The 18367-nt window shown below is 37.6% G+C and overlaps 1 protein-coding gene across 1 annotated transcript in view; it reads left to right on the top strand.

Annotated features, from left to right (window-relative positions):
• The window catches only part of LOC110970973 (uncharacterized), a 59818-nt gene that overhangs the window by 17242 nt on the left and 24209 nt on the right, over positions 1 to 18367 (top strand). The window contains exons 15-33 of the mRNA XM_051953315.1: positions 296 to 364; positions 613 to 672; positions 836 to 907; positions 996 to 1055; positions 1163 to 1231; positions 5954 to 6016; positions 7770 to 7841; positions 8662 to 8721; positions 8895 to 8951; positions 10576 to 10644; positions 11444 to 11515; positions 11702 to 11764; positions 12279 to 12350; positions 13708 to 13761; positions 13890 to 13961; positions 14052 to 14111; positions 18008 to 18082; positions 18156 to 18221; positions 18300 to 18362. Coding sequence (XP_051809275.1) covers positions 296 to 364; positions 613 to 672; positions 836 to 907; positions 996 to 1055; positions 1163 to 1231; positions 5954 to 6016; positions 7770 to 7841; positions 8662 to 8721; positions 8895 to 8951; positions 10576 to 10644; positions 11444 to 11515; positions 11702 to 11764; positions 12279 to 12350; positions 13708 to 13761; positions 13890 to 13961; positions 14052 to 14111; positions 18008 to 18082; positions 18156 to 18221; positions 18300 to 18362 — 1248 coding nt within the window. The remainder of the gene's footprint in view (positions 1 to 295; positions 365 to 612; positions 673 to 835; positions 908 to 995; positions 1056 to 1162; positions 1232 to 5953; positions 6017 to 7769; positions 7842 to 8661; positions 8722 to 8894; positions 8952 to 10575; positions 10645 to 11443; positions 11516 to 11701; positions 11765 to 12278; positions 12351 to 13707; positions 13762 to 13889; positions 13962 to 14051; positions 14112 to 18007; positions 18083 to 18155; positions 18222 to 18299; positions 18363 to 18367) is intronic.

Genomic DNA, 18367 nt, shown 5'->3' on the forward strand with positions numbered 1-18367 from the left:
ACATGCAGCAAATATTTGGTAACTGTTAGAAGAATTACACTTATGAGGTTATCATTGAGTGACTATGAAGAAATAAGGACTACCATCAGCATTCTCAGTTGTGACCATCAGCATTCCAAGTTGTGACCATCAGCGATCCAAGTTGTGACCATCAGCATTCTAAGTTGTGACCATCAGCATTCTAACAGCAACATTCACATATTTAATTTTTTGTGGTTATGTCAGAAGTAAAAATAAATTTTTAACACATTATCAAAGTGATAGTCGGCATGTTTTCTGCTGCATTTCTCTACAGGAAAATCGAAGGTTCTTCTCTGGCATCCTTAAAAAATCCAACAGACCAGCAGATGAGACGTCTGCACAGGTGAGCTGCCAAGAAATGACTTTCCACTTATTAAAATGCTGATCTGAAATGTTAAAATAATTGTGTGATATTGTGGGAAATGCACTGTCATGACTGGTGCTGTTCTCATATATGTATTCTAAATTTGAAGCTACAGCCAACAGTTAGCTTAGCATAAAGGCTGGAAATGGGACAGAATCAAAAATTCTGCTTTATTGTCACTTCATATGATTTTTTGAACTTTATAATCCATTGTTTTGGTGTTTCAGGAGACTCTGAGTGCCCATAGTGATCTATCTGCCAGCAGTGACAGTCTGTCTGAAAACAGGGTGAGCAGCTTTGTGTTCCAGTAGCTGCTGTGACAGATAACGTTATCTTTAACTGCAGTGTACACACACATCTCCAGTAGATTTACCTGCTAGGTGACCTCTCATTGACCTGAACTTGACCCCAATAAATCTTCCATAACTGAGGGTGTGTGCGCTCTTTCAGGAAAAAGGAAACATTTTCAGCGGGATTTTCAAGAAGTCACCGAAACCAGCAGAAGCCACTCAAACCGATGAGGTAGAATCATTGAAAAAAAATCTAATAATGCATCCGTCTTTATGTTTGTATTAAAGAAGATATAGAAACTGTTCATTTTGTGTTTTAGGACCAACTGCATGGAGATCTGTCCAGCAGCACTGTTAATCTGAATGAAGCTCCATCAAAGGTGAGCTGAGACGTGTTAATCTCTGCAAGAAGAGGATTGTGACGCAGCTTTATAATTATCATTATGTAAGAGTCGCTGACAAATTAATTTGCATTATCTTTCATTAGGAGAAAGGTTTTTTCAGCGGCATCCTGCGCAAATCTCCCAAGATTCCTGGAGAGGAGACACCTGCACAGGTAATGTGGGAAATGATGAAATTCTAAATTTGTGGTCGTCTGCTCTTTTATGCACTTTTTGATTTAAAGCTGCTGTCCGGAGTTTCCGTTTGTTTTCAATTTATGTATTATTTTTTAACAAAGCTTAAATGTGTTAGTCTAGTTCGATACTATAATATAAAGTTAGTATAACGCGATATGAAAATTTATTCCTGAGCTCCGCCTTCCTCTCATAGACCACCATGTTATTCCAAAAAGCGCCGGTCGCTGCCGACCAATCAAGTTCGAGCTTCAGCTTTGTCATGCTGTCAATCAACGGTTACGCGCACAGCAAGCAAGCCCATGCAGAGGTGGGCGAGCTACGCACTACGCAACCGCGCGCACATTTGTTTTGCTTGTGGAGGAGAGAGCATCAGGCCTCAGCAACTTCCAGAAAAGTTACCAATCCCACGGCTTGTCAGGCCAAGAGACTGCAGGACGTTTTTTGGCTCGGGGTGCTCGCCTCGCTCCCCGACCACGGCCTCCATAGCCCGCCTGACGGCTTCGTTTAGATGCCCGACCTCTGGAGGAAGATGTTGGGGCGTCTGGGACATACTCTTCGTCAGAGGAGTCATGCAATTCTGAACTCTGGATAGAAATAAATAAACAATGTAACACATATACACGCGTAAATGCACAGTTTGATAAACAACGTCATCGAGAGGGATACACGAGTGTAATCACATATTGAAACTTTACTCGTTCGTCCTAGCAGATTCATGTTATTTTGGTATTAGGACAAGTTAGACTCAATACAGAATTCTAACGTAATTCCTTTATTATTTACTAAATGTACTAAATGTAGAAGAGTGGAAAACAGCAAAACAGGCAAGATGCTGCAGCACTCCGGGCACTCCTCTCATGTACTCCGCGCGTGCACAAATAAAGGGCGAAATCAGAGGGACGGAGGGTGGGACCACCAGTGTTTTGGGAGACGCTGCGATTCAAACTCCGGACAGCAGCTTTAAATTAGAATCCTGAAGAGTTTGAACACAGGAAGGCACTATTCAACATCTGAAGTTGTAAATTAAATGATTAGAAACAGCTCCTCCCTTCTCTTCTACTCAGTGTCATTTGTGTATTTCTGTTCTATGTATGGTTTGTAGATTCAAGAACTTTGTCATATACACAGCAGAAACACAGTGGTTGCCATGAAATTCCTATTTTGCGAGTTCTCTTCATTCAACTAAAACAAGAAAAGCATTCAGAGAGTGCAGTACTCTTCAGTTCGGAAATAGCATTTTAAAAGTATCGAGAAATGAAGGCTGCAGTCACGTGAACTTAATGTTTTCAAACAGATTTGGTCTTCAGAATGACTTGAAATGTGATAAATATGAAGGAAAATGATGTTGAAGTTATTTGGATTAAAGAAATTGCAGGGACAACCTATTTGACCAGAGTGTGCATTTCAGCTCAGAAACAGCATTTTCAGCGCATAAAAAAATCATGATGGCTACAGCAATGGGAAATACATATTGACACAAATTTTTTCTTAGACTTGAAATGTGATAAATATGAAATATGAAAGCAAATGATGTTTAAGTTGATTTGTTTTGAAGGAATTGCGGGCACAACATATTTGACCAAAGTGTGCATTTCAGTTCGGAAATAGCATTTTCAGTGCCAAAAAGTCATGAAGGCTGCAGTGACGTGAGCTTCATGCTGACACACAGATTTGGTCTTCAGAATGACTTGAAATGTGATAAATATGAAGGCAAATGATGTTTAAGTCTTTTTAGATTAAAGGAATAACGGGGACAACATATTTGACCAAAGTGTACATTTCAGCTCAGAAACAGCATTTTAAGCGCATAAAAATCAAGTAGGCTACAGTAATGGGAAATTCATATTGACACACATTTTTTCTTCAGAATGACTTGAAATGTGATAAATATGTAAGTAAATGATGTTTCTGCTAAGCTGAATCATATCATTTTATTTCCCATTAATGTACACTCAACACCCCATCTTGACACAAAAAAACAGAAATGTAGAAATTTTTGCAAATTTATTAAAAAAAGAAAAACTGAAATATCACATGGTCATAAGTATTCAGACCCTGTGCTCAGTATTGAGTAGAAGCACCCTTTTCAGCTAGTACAGCCATGAGTCTTCTTGGGAATGATGCAGCAACTTTTTCACACCTGGATTTGGGGATCCTCTGCCATTCTTCCTTGCAGATCCTCTCCAGTTCTGTCAGGTTGGATGGTGAACGTTGGTGGACAGCCAGTTTGAGGTCTCTCCAGAGATGCTCAATTGGGTTTAGGTCAGGGCTCTGGCTGGGCCAGTCAAGAACGGTCACAGAGTTGTTCTGAAGCCACTCCTTTGTTATTTTAGCTGTGTGCTTAGGGTCATTGTCCTGTTGAAAGGTGAACCTTCGGCCCAGTCTGAGGTCCTGAGCACTCTGGAAGAGGTTTTCCTCCAGGATATCTCTGTACTTGGCCGCATTCGTCCTTCCTTCAATTGCAACCAGTCATCCTGTCCCTGCAGCTGAAAAACACCCCCACAACATGATGCTCCCACCACCATGTTTCACTGTAGGGATTGTATTGGGCAGGTGATGAGCAGTGCCTGGTTTTCTCCACACATACCGCTTAGAATTAACACCAAAAAGTTCAATCTTGGTCTCATCAGACCAGAGAATCTTATTTCTCATAGTCTGGGAGTCCTTCATGTGCTTTCTGGCAAACTCTATGCAGGCTTTCATGTGTCTTGCACTGAGGAGAGTCTTCCGTCGGGCCACTCTGACATAAAGCCCCGACTGGTGGAGGGCTGCAGTGATAGTTGACTTTGTGGAACTTTCTCCTATCTCCCGACTGCATCTCTGGAGCTCAGCCACAGTGATCTTTGGGTTCTTCTTTACCTCTCTCACCAAGGCTCTTCTCCCACCATTGCTCAGTTTGACTGGACGGCCAGGTCTAGGAAGAGTTGTGCTCGTCCCAAACTTCTTCCATTTGAGGATTATGGAGGCCACTGTGCTCTGAGGAACCTTGAGTGCTGCAGAAATTCTTTTGTAACCTTGGCCAGATCTGTGCCTTGCCACAATTCTGTCTCTGAGCTCCTTGGGCAGTTCCTTCAACCTCATGATTCTCATTTGCTCTGACATGCACTGTGAGCTGTAAGGTCTTATATAGACAGGTGTGTGCCTTTCCTAATCAAGTCCAATCAGTTTAATTAAACACAGCTGGACTCCAATAAAGAAGCAGAACCATCTGGAGGAGGATCAGAAGAAATGGACAGCATGTGAGTTAAATATGAATGTCGCTGCAAAGGGTCTGAACACTTATGACCATGTGATATTTCAGTTTTTCTTTTTTAATAAATTTGCAAAAATTTCTACATTTCTTTTTTTTCTGTCAAGATGGGGTGCTGAGTGTACATTAATGAGAAAAAAAATGAACTTTTTTGATTTTGGCAAATGGCTGCAATGACACAGAGAGTGAAAAATTTCAAGGGGTCTGAATACTTTCCGTACCCACTGTAGATGTACCCGCAAACAAAATGACCTTGCGCTGAGCACAGGTGTTTGTTATGCATGTGTACGTTATGTATGGATACCAAATCGCGTCACCTAAATGTATAGCGGGCGGCGGGAATAGATGAGACTTGGAAACACCCCCACAATTTAATCAATTGTTCCTTGTATCATTTCTGACGGATTAGTCCATAGCGGTGGATTTGTAGTAGGATCATAATCATCAGCAGCCCCCTGATGTAGTGTCGCTATCTGGCAATCGTACAATAATGTTTAACAAAGAGACTATAAGCCACATGACTGCCATAATCTAATCACTTGGTTCTTGTCATTTCTGACCTTCCTTGAAAATTTCATCCAAATCCATTGGTCTGTTTTTGAGTAATGTTGCTAACAGACAGACAAAGTGTGTTTCCATCATTGTTTCTTAAATGGCATGTTTTAAGGTTTCAATTACTATGAATAAAATATTTTTCTTCCATCACTCTTGGTTTTATTGGATTGTTAAAAAATTCCCGTTTTTTGTGTCACCCTGTATTTATTCCTACTGGAGCCTCTTGGTCAGGTCATGTTTGCAAATGAGAACTGGTTTTCAAACATTTTCCCTTTTTAAATAAAGGTTAAATAAATAAATACATAAAAGAAAGCAACAAAGTCAAAATCACAGAGGATAAATGATGAACAATTCTCAAACTAAATGCCAACAGACTTTAGTCCAGTTTGTCCATCCAGGTGTGTTTTTGAAACCGTTTTTGTTCACAGAAACATGGAGCAGGGTGGCACTTAATGAGATGGTTAATTAGAACAGATATGCTAATACAACTCTAATAATGTAGTAAGAATAATTTTCAGTACTGTTACACATTTTTCATAATAAACATTAACACTACTTGGTCCGTTATTTATGAAATGTGAAACAGCAGAAGCTCATTTTAGAGGTCAATTTTGAGTTATTATAGCATAAGAAAAAATTGTAAATAAGCCCTGTGTTGTCATTTGGCTAATTTGCAATAATTATGTAATTAAAAAATGTCTCCCTTTACTGAGTGTGTTGCATAATAACATTAACATTGCATTCCCTGTTGGTACATCTGTCATTTTAGATTATTGTTTCTTCAGTGGACTCTAGAAGTTAGTTGCTGCAATTTGTCCAAAAATCTATTCAGGGGACAAGATGTTGACTTTCAGATCTTAGTTGTTTTTTTTTTTCACCTTTTGTGTCATTTCAGGATAAAGAGTCACACCAGACCAACCTGTCAGCCAGCAATGAGAGTCTGTCAGAGAACACCAAAGTAAGGACAGTTTACAAATTCTACAAAACATTTAACTATAGTGTCTGATGCCAAATTACCCCAATCATACACACGTGGACAAAATTGTTGGTACCCCTCAGTTAAAGAAGGAAAAACCCACAATTCTCACTGAAATCACTTGAAACTCACAAAAGTAACAATAAATAAAAATTTATTGAAAATTAAATAATCAAAATCAGCCATCACTTTTGAATTGTTGATTAACATAATTATTTAAAAAAACAAACTAATAAAATAGGGCTGGACAAAAATGATGGTACCCATAACTTAATATTTTGTTGCACAACCTTTCGAGGCAATCACTGCAATTAAACCATTTCTGTATTTGTCAATGAGCGTTCTGCAGCTGTCAACAGGTATTTTGGCCCACTCCTCATGAGCAAACAGCTCCAGTTGTCTCAGGTTTGATGGGTGTCTTCTCCAAATGGCATGTTTCAGCTCCTTCCACATATGTTCAATGGGATTCAGATCTGGGCTCATAGAAGGCCACTTTAGAATAGTCCAACGCTTTTCTCTCAGCCATTCTTGGGTGTTTTTGGCTGTGTGTTTTGGATCGTTGTCCTGTTGGAAGACCCATGACCTGCGACTGAGACCAAGCTTTCTGACACTAGGCAGCACATTTCTCTCCAGAATGCCTTGATAGTCTTCAGATTTCATCGTACCTTGCACACTTTCAAGACACCCTGTGCCAGATGCAGCAAAGCAGCCCCAAACATTACTGAGCCTCCTCCATGTTTCACCGTAGGGACAGTGTTCTTTTCTTCGTATGCTTGCTTTTTGAGTCTATGAACATAGAGTTGATGTGCCTTACCAAAAAGCTCCAGTTTGGTCTCATCTGTCCAAAGGACATTCTCCCAGAAGCTTTGTGGCTTGTCAACATGCATTTTTGCAAATTCCAGTCTCGCTTTTTTATGAGTTTATTTCAGCAGTGGTGTCCTCCTTGGTCGTCTCCCATGAAGTCCACTTTGGCTCAAACGACGACGAATGGTGCGATCTGACACTGATGTACCTTGGCCTTGGAGTTCACCTTTAATTTCTTTGGAGGTTGCTCTGGGCTCTTTGGATACAATTCGAAGGATCCGTCTCTTCAATTTGTCATCAATTTTCCTCTTGCGGCCACGTCCAGGGAGGTTGGCTACTGTCCCGTGGGTCTTGAACTTCTGAATAATATGAGCCACTGTTGTCACAGGAACTTCAAGCTGTTTAGAGATGGTCTTATAGCCTTTACCTTTAAGATGTTTGTCTATAATTTTTTTTGGATGTCCTGGGACAATTCTCTCCTTCGCTTTCTGTTGTCCATGTTCAGTGTGGTACACACCTTTTCACCAAACAGCAGGGTGACTACTTGTCTCCCTTTAAATAGGCAGACTGACTGATTATGAGTTTGGAAACACCTGTGATGTCAATTAAATGACACACCTGAGTTAATCATGTCACTCTGGTCAAATAGTTTTCAATCTTTTATAGAGGTACCATCATTTTTGTCCAGGCCCGTTTCATTAGTTTGTTTTTTAAATAATTATGTTAATCAACAATTCAAAAGTAATGGCTGTTTTTGATTATTTAATTTTCAATAAATTTTATTTATTGTTACTTTTGTGAGTTTCAAGTGATTTCAGTGAGAATTGTGGGTTTTTCCTTCTTTAACTGAGGGGTACCAACAATTTTGTCCACGTGTGTATCTAATGGATTATACAGACATGACAAATAGTTTTTTTTCTTGTCTTTTCAGGAGAAGGGGAATGTTTTCAGTGCGATGTTTAAGAAATCTCCAAAATCATCTCAAGGCTCCCGACTGGAAGAGGTAATGTATCTACATATTTACGCTACAAACCAAAAGTTTGGAATCCGTTTCAAGTTTCTGTTCACAAAGTTTTTCTTAAAAAGATAAAAATAATGAAAAACAGTATGAATTCTATGAATTCTGAGATGTATTTACTGCATGATCAGACTTTGATTTCATTGATTTGTTCCATTTTCCTCAGTTTATCTTTAGGTATACATTGATGCTACCACACAGTTGGTGAATAAAGGTTAACAAAAGAGAAAAACAGCTAAGTTTTAGGGTTGAGAACTTCAATGCAAAAATGTAAAAAAAATTACATTTTGCATTATTCACTTAAGCTCTTTGGCTGTTAAGAGTTTGCGAACAAAAATCCTAATGAATCCCAATTGTGTCCATATCTCTGCAAGTACCACAGAAAGAAACAGCTGAGTAAAGAAATAAGAGTACAAATACCTGATAATTTTAGTAAAAATCTGTTCTGATGAGTGACTCGTGTTTATTTTGTTGCAAATTGCACCAGTGAAACTATGATGTTTTTTTATATATATATATATATATTTGTGTGCATATTTAATCATCTCTTCTGAAGCTTTTAATGCATTGTGAGTCAAAATGTTATCTTTTTCTTTATAAATTAGTTTTTCTTGCTACTGAAAAGGAAAAATCATTAATCACTTAGCTGGTTTGTTATGTAACATTTACTCGAATGATAAGGAATCTGCTTCCTGACCAGATTATTTCGACATATGCCCGTTTCCTCTTCCTGTGTTCCGGTTTTCGTGTCTACATCTCAGTATTGTTGTTCACACAGGTTGAGTCACATTTCTGTTGTGTTTAGGGGGCAGAGCTGTTGCATGGCGAGCTTTCTGCCAGCAGTGACAGCCTGTCGGAGAACAAGGTGAGTCTTTCACAATGAACCGACTCCCACTGAAACTCCATGAGTCACCGTGACAGTGTGACGAAGCTGAAGTACCTGTCGCTCTGCTGTTGGAAGACAAATATTCCACTGATAATTTCCTGGTAACTCTGAAATTACAATTTATAAATTTTGCTTTTCTCTTCTTTCCGCAGGAGAAAGGCAGTTTGTTCAGTGGACTCCTCAGAAAGACTCCGAAAACAACCGGGGAGGTACAGCTGATCAAAAATACAGTGTAGAAACTCTGGACAGACCATAAGCACCGTTTGTCCAGCAAATTATGTCGTAAAGACAGGAAAAAGGTGCAATTATCCTTTAAATTAGTGGTCTTTGAGGTACAATATCACTCCTTCCAACATCCAGCATGCTTTGTTACAGCATTACAACATTTTGTTTTTGGTAGAATAGATATTAAAACATTCCATTTGCATGAGGTAGATCTAGGATGCTGCTTGACAGATCTGAGTCATGGTCAACGTAATTTCTTTCACCTGCAATAACAAGTCAAAAAAATACCTGCTGGTGAATCCGTGAATTCAGTCCTGTGACAGGAACAAGGAAATGCAGTCCATAGTTTGAAGTCAAGCCTTAAAAACACCCAAAAGTTTCACAGGCGAATGAATCTCTGTTCAGGTAACACAGAGGGAAAAAAGTTTCCTTTTCTTAATGAGTTCAAAGCAGTGCTGGAGGAAGTATTAAGATCCCTTACATAAGTAGAAGTACCAAAACGGCAAACCTGAGTGTTATCTTATGGTCTGGTGTTGGTTTAGTCTCTGTGACTGATACATTTTTATTTATGCCAATATTAAATTATTAATAGAGAAGCTTGGTGTCTCAGCTGCTGCAGGCTTGACCTACTTTACATTTGATTTATTATACATAGACACCAGACACATCTGACGGATCATGTGATGATTAATTGGAAAATAACAAAGAAAAAAATAAGTTTTGATACAGAAATGTGTTTGTAATTTTTTGGTAAATTTTTTGGTAAATTTTTGTTGAGATGCTGGACCATTTCATCATTTATTGATATTAAACCATGTAAGAAGAAAAATCACTGACACTGACTACAAACTGCATTTTGTGAGACGTTGGAAACCACTGGTTTAATCTTTAAAAATGTTTTGTTTTGAAATCTTTTTATTATTATCTTTTGTGTAAATCTTCTTCTTTAAAGGCATAAATAACCATTAGAGAGTAGAAAGGTCAATATTTTTTACAAAAATATAGTGGAGTGGAAGTATATAGTTCTCTAAAATCGAAATGCTCCCGTAAAAGTACCTCAAAATTGAACCCAAGTGTAGTAATTGGGTACATTTACTTAGTTATTTTCCGCGACTCCGAGGAAACACGTTGAAAGCAGTCACTGTTTCATACCAGACCTGAAATCTGAAACCTGACCAGGAGGTCAAAGCACAAAGAACAGAGAAGAATGTGGTGTGTTTGTGTGATTGTAGATAAAAAAAGTTATTTTGAGAAAATGGAAATCTACTTCCTCTTGTTGTTTTGTCGGTTTGTTCTCTGATGTTTTCTCCAGGCTTTATTTAGTGATTTTTACTTTATTAGATCTGACCCATGTGGTGCCTCAAAATAAAACACATCACACTATGAATATTTTAGACTTTTCTGGTTCCCTTAATACAATACACTGTCTGGAGCATTTAATATGTAACCAAAAAAGTACAGTATATTATATAGAACCTTAATTAAACCAAGAAATTGCAAGAAAAACAACATGCTTTAACCTCACCTGTCATGTTATCATCACAATTGTTGAGAGAAAATTGTCCAAAAAAATGAATAAAGTGAATAAATTCTGTCTTTTTGTTTTAGGAGAATCTGTCGGCACATAAAGATGTTTCAGGCAGCAGTGACAGTCTGTCTGAGGCTCCCAACACAAAGGTCAGTTTGACTACACCCTTTTTTCCCTAGACAGTGCTGTAGATTTTTCAAGTTAAATCTGTGACATTTTATACAAAACCACCATAAAGCAGCAGCAGTAAATATAAACAATTTAACCGAATAAAAACAGCTTCGACACCCTAAAAAAATAAAGATAATATCTGTTTCAGAATCTGAGTCCTGAAATTCTCAAAATAAAATAAATGAACAATAATTTGGATGCAGAAACATTTATCACAAGTTCACTTGATCTTTTTCTGACTGTAATTGCATTTCAAAGAACTTTTGTTTTTCGATTGTATTTATTTTTTTAAACTTAGCGGATTGTTTTCTGTTCTGATGTTCAAATGTCATTCTAATGCACTGATTTCCATTTTTGTTTTGTCCAGGTATTAAACAACTAATTTAAATTTACTAAAATTCATAAAATCCATATCCATATACATATGTAATTCACAGTTGAATGTAAAACTAATTTAACCTTTCTTGTTTTGCTCAACTGCTTACTACAAACAATTGGAGTGAAAAACATGTTATACCTCTTTACTGTAGAGTTTTTAACTTTTAAGGAATAGAAAAAAACTTAATTGTAGGTGTGATAGTGAACAAACTTTGCAGGAAACTCCTCAAGCTGTGAAATCATCTATTAAAATATAAATTTGTAATAATTCTTGTGCTCCTTTAGCAGCTTGGGATACTTTTTCTATCACTTCCTGTGTTCGGTGCTGATTGTCTTTTGGTGGATGAATGTAACTATGAAATAAAATATAAATCTATAAGCATATCATTTGTATTTCAGGAGAAAGGAGGAGCATTTGGTGGAATGTTTAAGAAGTTGTCCAAACGTTCAGAAAGTCCTCCAACAGATGAGGTGATTTATTTATTTTTTTATCCTGTCACTATTTTGAACCAGTAAATCCGTGTTTTTAAAGTTGCATGTCGTCAGAATCGGCTGTCAGGCGAACAAATCTAGAAATGAGCCAGGATCTTCCTCAGTGGTGGTAAAATGTAGGCCTGCTGTGTTGAAGAGGTTTCAGCTGACGTTTTCATTTCTTAGGAGAAAACGTCACAAGACGACGATCTCTCTGGCAGCACTGAAGCTCTAAATGAGAACACAAAGGTCAGTGACTCGATTTATGTTTCATTCACACATTTTCCTGAATTTCTGCAGAATTTTTTCACCCGTTTATCTGGAATTTTCAAAACCAAACGTCACATTTTCAGACTGTCTTAACTTCCCTGTTGTGTGGATGAACTTCTCTTTTTAACTCACTTGTTTCTCTGGTTATTCAACTATTATTGGCACTTGTTTTTGTTTTTATTGGTTTTATTGTTGTCATTGTTTGATCTGCTGTTTATTGTAGAGTTGCAGCTTTACTGTGACACCAAGACAAATTTCAGTTTAGGACAATAAGGAGTATCTTATCTTACTTTTTAATGTGATCGGCTATTAATGTCTCTCTGTAAAGACTGAATGAAAATGTGTGATTAATACCATTGTTTTAAAGCACTGACAGCTGTTTTTTTTTTTTTCTCCATTTCCAGTATGGCTACTCGTAGAAACACATGATTTCTAATGTGGTCCAGGAGCACGTTTTAACAGATGTTTTACCCTCTGAATGTATCTGTTTCAGGAAAAAGGAGGAATATTTAGCGGAATATTCAAGAAGCCACAAAAACATGCAGAAACTGCTCAATCAGAGGAGGTAACCGAATGGATTGTTCTTAAAAAATATCTCCTTAATGAATCTAATTAATGACGTAGATGTCTTTGGGAATGAATGAATGAATGAATGAATGATTTAATTTTGGACATGTGAGGGAAGAAAAATCCACAAAATATTCATAAACACCAACAAAACAAATGAAACAAAACAAAGAAAAAAATAATAACCCAACATATCTGAAAAGGGCCCCTACCCCTTCTCCGTCTCAACCATCAGTCACTCAGTACCCCACTCCCATAGTTATTTACATATTTACAAATAAAATAGAAAATAAACAATGTAGATGAACAAATATTAAATAATCAGTGATATATCCTTTTGATGAATAACAGTTAAAGGTCCCTTATCGTGAAAATCTATTTTCTGTTTTAATAATTAAAAATGTTGTGTTTCAAAATGTTTTTATTATTATCTGTTGTGTAAATTGGCATCTTTAAACACACAGATAATGTAGGAGAGTAGAAAATTCAATATTTCTTACAAAAATGTAGTGGAGCGGAAGTATAAAGTAGTATAAAATCGAAATCCCGAAGTGAATGTACCTCAAAATTGAATCCAAGTGTAGGAATTGAGGAAATTCAACTTGAGCAGAAGTGTTTTCTTCCTCCAGCTCTTTGGTTTTCTCAGCAAAACAGCCGTTGAAAACTAGAGTTACACAGTCATGGTGGAATGAAACATCTTTGCAGTATTTTGAGCTGAAAACCAAAAAGACAAACTGTGGGGACCTTGATTAATTAGCTAAAAAAATGGTCCCAATGTTATAAGTTATAATTCTGAATGACTTCCATCAGTGTGTTTTCTGTTCTTCTTTTTAGCAGAACTGAACCTTGTTTTAGTTCTGTGCAGTTTTGAACCTCAACAAACACATGATTAGTTGTTGGTGCAGATATAATCTGTTTTAAAGGCTTTTTTAAAAAAAAAAAAAACATTTCTCAGTTTTTTCACTGAAACGCTATCACATGTGGACATTGATTGTTCAACTGTGTTTGCTCACATCTTTACTTCAAAACATTTCTCAGAATTTCAGTAGCAAGATCTCGTAGGAACTCTGAATAATTGCACAAATTATAAGGACAAGCTTCCACTGGTATGCCCTAAAGGCCCTAAAATTATCTGCCAATCTTTTTTGACCCTTTGACTTTCTAATAAGCTGTGAATTGTGAAATGACAAAGTGAACAAAAAATAGTGAAATATTATCTCATTGTGAGGCTATTGCTTAAATTATGTGTAGCCTTTAATGTCTAAACTACTCAGAAGATGAAAATTTTTAATGCATATTCATCTCATCAGTGTCTGTTTTTGGTGTCAATACTTTGATGGCCTTTTTGTGTGCAGGATCCTGACTCTGAGCTCTCAGCCAGCAACGAGAATTTATGTGAGAACAAACAGGTCAGTCAGTTTAAAAAGTTCATCAGTGGTTAATCTGAAACAGTTTAGTTATCACATTAGTTAGCAACAATGGTAAATTAATAAAGTCCTTTTTTTTCCTGCTCTTTGTCATTTTTTGTGTTTATCAGGAAAAAGTTGGGCTGTTCGGTGGCCTTCTCAAAAAAACACCCAAAGCATTCGGAGACGATGAAGCTGTAGAGGTAAGCGAAATACGCTGTCTGTTTTACTGGAGGCTGCTGATTTACACACTTTAATACTAATTACGTATTTATTTGCTTATTAATTTGTAGGACAAAGACTCTCAGTCGGAGCTGTCTATAAGCAACGACAGTTTGGCTGAAAATGGCAAGGTACCAAGCTGAAAAATGTTCCTCAAATTTTATTTTCTGCACTCAGAAACATTGATTTAAATCCATAAGATAACATGCACACAATGCATTTGAAAGACATTTTATCTTTAAAAAAATGCCAAAGTAACACAACCCATCAGAGCCAGAAACTGTAAAAAACAAACAGAATCATCACATTGTCAGGTACTTGAACTAATTAAATGTTTCGTTCTGTTGTAAAAATTATATTTCATCAAAATCACTTTATTCTGATATCTTATTTAAAAGTTTGTCAACTGCTTAAGACCTACCATTTTGCAAGTCCACCAGGACATGTTCTTACATTTTTTACATAATGTAATGCAATTTTTTGGAGTATTTTTATTTGCTTTACATCAATATAATCCTTATATCCTAAGTTTTAATAATGTGTATTGACTTATATCTTAACTACTACAATAAATTGCTTAAAATTAGTGCTGTCAAACGATTACAAGTTTTTATCAGATTAATCACAGGGGTGCTGTGGATTAATTTCAATTATCACAATTAAATATCATAATTTTTAATCTATATTAATCGCATTTCATTTTGCATACACAAACAGACTCAAGAAAGATGAGAATATATATGCACTTAACGTGTTTATTAAACATCTTTAAAGGTTCATGCTAGACTCCCAGACTAACACATCAAAAGAAAACTTCTTCTTGCAGAATGTGCATATTACTGGATGTTGGTCGACTGTTCCATCTTGGGTTTTTTTGTATTCAGATTTCCTACCAAGAGGACCAATGTGTTCTTTGGTAGGGATTTTTTAAAAGCCAGTGTCAATTCCAATATTTGGCAGTAAAAATTTCTGATAACTGATTAATAGACCGATTCATTTAAAATATATATAATGAATAAATCAGCTTCTTTTTTTGGTCCCTCAATGCTTATATATGCATATATATACACTGACAGTCATTAAAAACTTTGAGACCATATTTTTCAACATAATTTTTATTTTAAAGCCCCAAACTGGGTTTTCTTCATATGAATCATTTGTTTAGCATATTGGCATACAGAAACAAAAATCTAAAGTTTCAAGAATGATTTCAAAATAAAGAATTTCACAAAAGAAAACGGCACCTGCCAAACACAAAGTCACAACAGTCAATACCGAGTATGGCCTCCATTTGCTTCGATGCAGGCAGCAATCCGTCGGCGCATGCTTTGGACCAGGCTTCTGATTGTGGGTTGGGAACAGCCCATACGCCTGGCTACATCACTGTAGCTCAAACCGGCCTCCACCATACCCAGTGCCCGGAGACGACGTTCATGTGATAGACGCGGCATGATGCTGTTCACTGGACTAACAATGGTGGCATTTTTTGGGCCTTTATATAGGCCTTCAAAACCCATTCTCAAATTGTGCAGATACTCACTGAGTATTGCTTGGTGTGTATTTGGTTCACTTTTGCAAAGTGACCAACCCATGTGCAATGAATCATGACAAAATGACAACTCATCATTATCTCAACTACCAGGGCACTAGATCATCAGTAAATCCACAATGAATAATTACAACCCCCCTACAAGTAGAATTCTGCGTACATTTCTACCTCAAAGTTTCTATTGACTGTCAGTATACATATATATGATGAAATTTTCAGAGAAGGTCCGAAATTACACAAAGACCAATTTTTATATATATATATATATATATATATATATATATATATATATATATATATATATACACATTCTGCAAGAAGAAGTTTTCTTTTCATGTGTTAGTCTGGGAGTCTAGCATGAACCTTTAAAGGTGTTTAATAAACACCTCATGTGCGTATATATTCTCATCTTTCTTGAGTCTGTTTACGTATGCAAAATGAAATGTGTGTGTGTGTGTATATATATATATATATATATATATATATATATATATATATATATGAATACACACACTGTTCAAAAAAATTAAAGGAACACTTTTTAATCCAAGTATTGCATCAAATCAGTGAAACATGTGGGATACTGATCTGGTCAAGTAAGTAACTGAGGGGCTTTTTAGTCAGTTTCAGCTGCTTTGGTGTTCATAAAATTAACAACAGATGCACTAGAGGGGTAACAATGAGACAACCCCCAAAACAGGAATGAGTTTACAGGTTAAGGCCACTGACATTTTTTCCTTCCTAATTTTTTCTGACTGTTTTTCACTGGTTTTGCATTTGGCTAGGGTAAGTGTCACTTCTGGTAGCATGAGGCGATACCTGGACCCTACAGAGGTTCCACAGACAGTCCAACTCCTCCAGGATGGCACATCAATGCGTGCCATTGCCAGAAGGTTTGCTGTGTCTCCCAGCACATTCTCAAGCGCATGGAGGAGGTCCCAGGAGACAGGCAGTTAGTCTGGGAGAGCTTGACAGGGCTGTCGAATGTCCTCAACCGATCAGCAGGACAGGTATCTGCTCGTTTGTGCAAGGACAAACAGGATGAGCACTGCAATAGCTCTACAAAATGACCTCCAGCAGACCACTGGTGTGAATGTCTCTGATCAAACAATCAGAAAGAGATTTAATGAGAGTGGTCTGAGGGCCCAGCGTCCTCTTGTGGCCCCTGTGCTTGCTGACTGGCACCGTGGAGCTCGACTGGCAACACAGGAATTTGCAAGTCCACCACTGGTGCCCTGTGCTTTTCACAGATGAGAGCAGGTTCACCCTGAGCGCATGTGACAGACATGAAAGGGTCTGGAGAAGCTGTGGAGAACGTTCTGCTGCCTGTAACATTGTTCAGCATGACCGGTTTGGTGGTGGGTCAGTGATGGTGTGGGGAGGCACATCCATGGAGGGACGCACAGACCTCTACAGGCTGGACAACGGCATTCTGACTGCCTGTAGGTATCAGGATGAAATCCTTTGACCCATTGTCAGACCCTACATTGGTGCAGTGGTCCTGGATTCCTTCTGGTGCAGGACAATGCCCAGTCTTATGTGGTAAGAGAACTCATGCAGTTCCTGGAGGATGAAGGAACTGATATTATCAGCTGGCCCCCACTCTCACCTGACCTGAATCCAATAGAACACCTTTGGAACATTATGTTTTGTTCCATCCGACACCATCAGGTTGCTCCTCAGACTGTCCAGGAGCTCAGTGATTCCCTGGTTCAGATCTGGGAGGAGATACCCCAGGACACCATCCATCATCTCATTCAGAGCTTGTCCCGGCATCGTCAGTCATGCATACAAGCATATGGAGGCCATACAAACTACTGAATACCATTTTGAATTGCTGCCAAGGAATTTCAGCAAGATGGACCAGTCTGCCACATCAGTTTTTCACTTTAATTTTGGGGTGTCTTGAATTTAGCCCTCCTGGGGGGTTGATAATTTTCATTTCCATCAAACAATGTGGCACTTTTCATTCCTAACACATTATCCAGCCCATATCAATGCTAATGTCCACTTTGTTTTTTCCCCGTATTGAAATATGATGTATTTTCAAAGTGTTCCTTTAATTTTTTTGAGCAGTGTATATGAAAATTTCATCCAAATCCATTCATCCGTTGTCGAGTAATGTTGCGAACAGACAGACAGACAGGAGAACAAACAGATGGGTAAACGTACACCAATCATCACATAACTCCACAACATTCCTTGGCAGAGTATTACAAGCACAGCAAATTCACTTAGAAGTACCGTGAGATTTGTCCACAGAAATGTAGATTCAAGCTCAAATGTATCAGCCTTTCGATAAAAATCAGTGATAAAACTATCACATAAAGTGTCACATCATCTCTTCTTTCTGCTGTGTGTTTCCCTAAACTGGGAGTTGTATAACTGGACTGGATCAGTTATTATATGGATCAGAAAACATGCAAAAATTGTCCAGAAAAAAATTCCCATCATGAGCTTTTTTCTTTGTTTCACCAGGAGAAAAATGGAGGTTTGTTTGGCGGACTCCTCAAAAAGACTCCTAAATCATCAGAAGAAAAGGCAGAGTCTTCTGTAAGTGAATGTTTCTGTACAAAAGGTTTCTAAACATTTCCCCTTCATGCTGTATAAATTTCTTTGATTTTAGGACAGAGAAGCTCAGAAAGAGCTGTCGGGCAGCAAAGACGACCTGTCTGAGAATAGCAGCACCAAGGTGAGCGTAATGTAATAAAACTTGTCGGTCAAATGTTTGCAGCTGGAACATTTACTGAAATCAGTTTATTATTGTTAGGAGAAAAACATTTTCAGCAACATGTTTAAGAAGAAACTGGCAGAGAGCGTTGCAGCAGAGAAGGTATA

Source organism: Acanthochromis polyacanthus, chromosome 9, assembly GCF_021347895.1.
Source record: "Acanthochromis polyacanthus isolate Apoly-LR-REF ecotype Palm Island chromosome 9, KAUST_Apoly_ChrSc, whole genome shotgun sequence".
NCBI lineage: Eukaryota > Metazoa > Chordata > Actinopteri > Pomacentridae > Acanthochromis > Acanthochromis polyacanthus.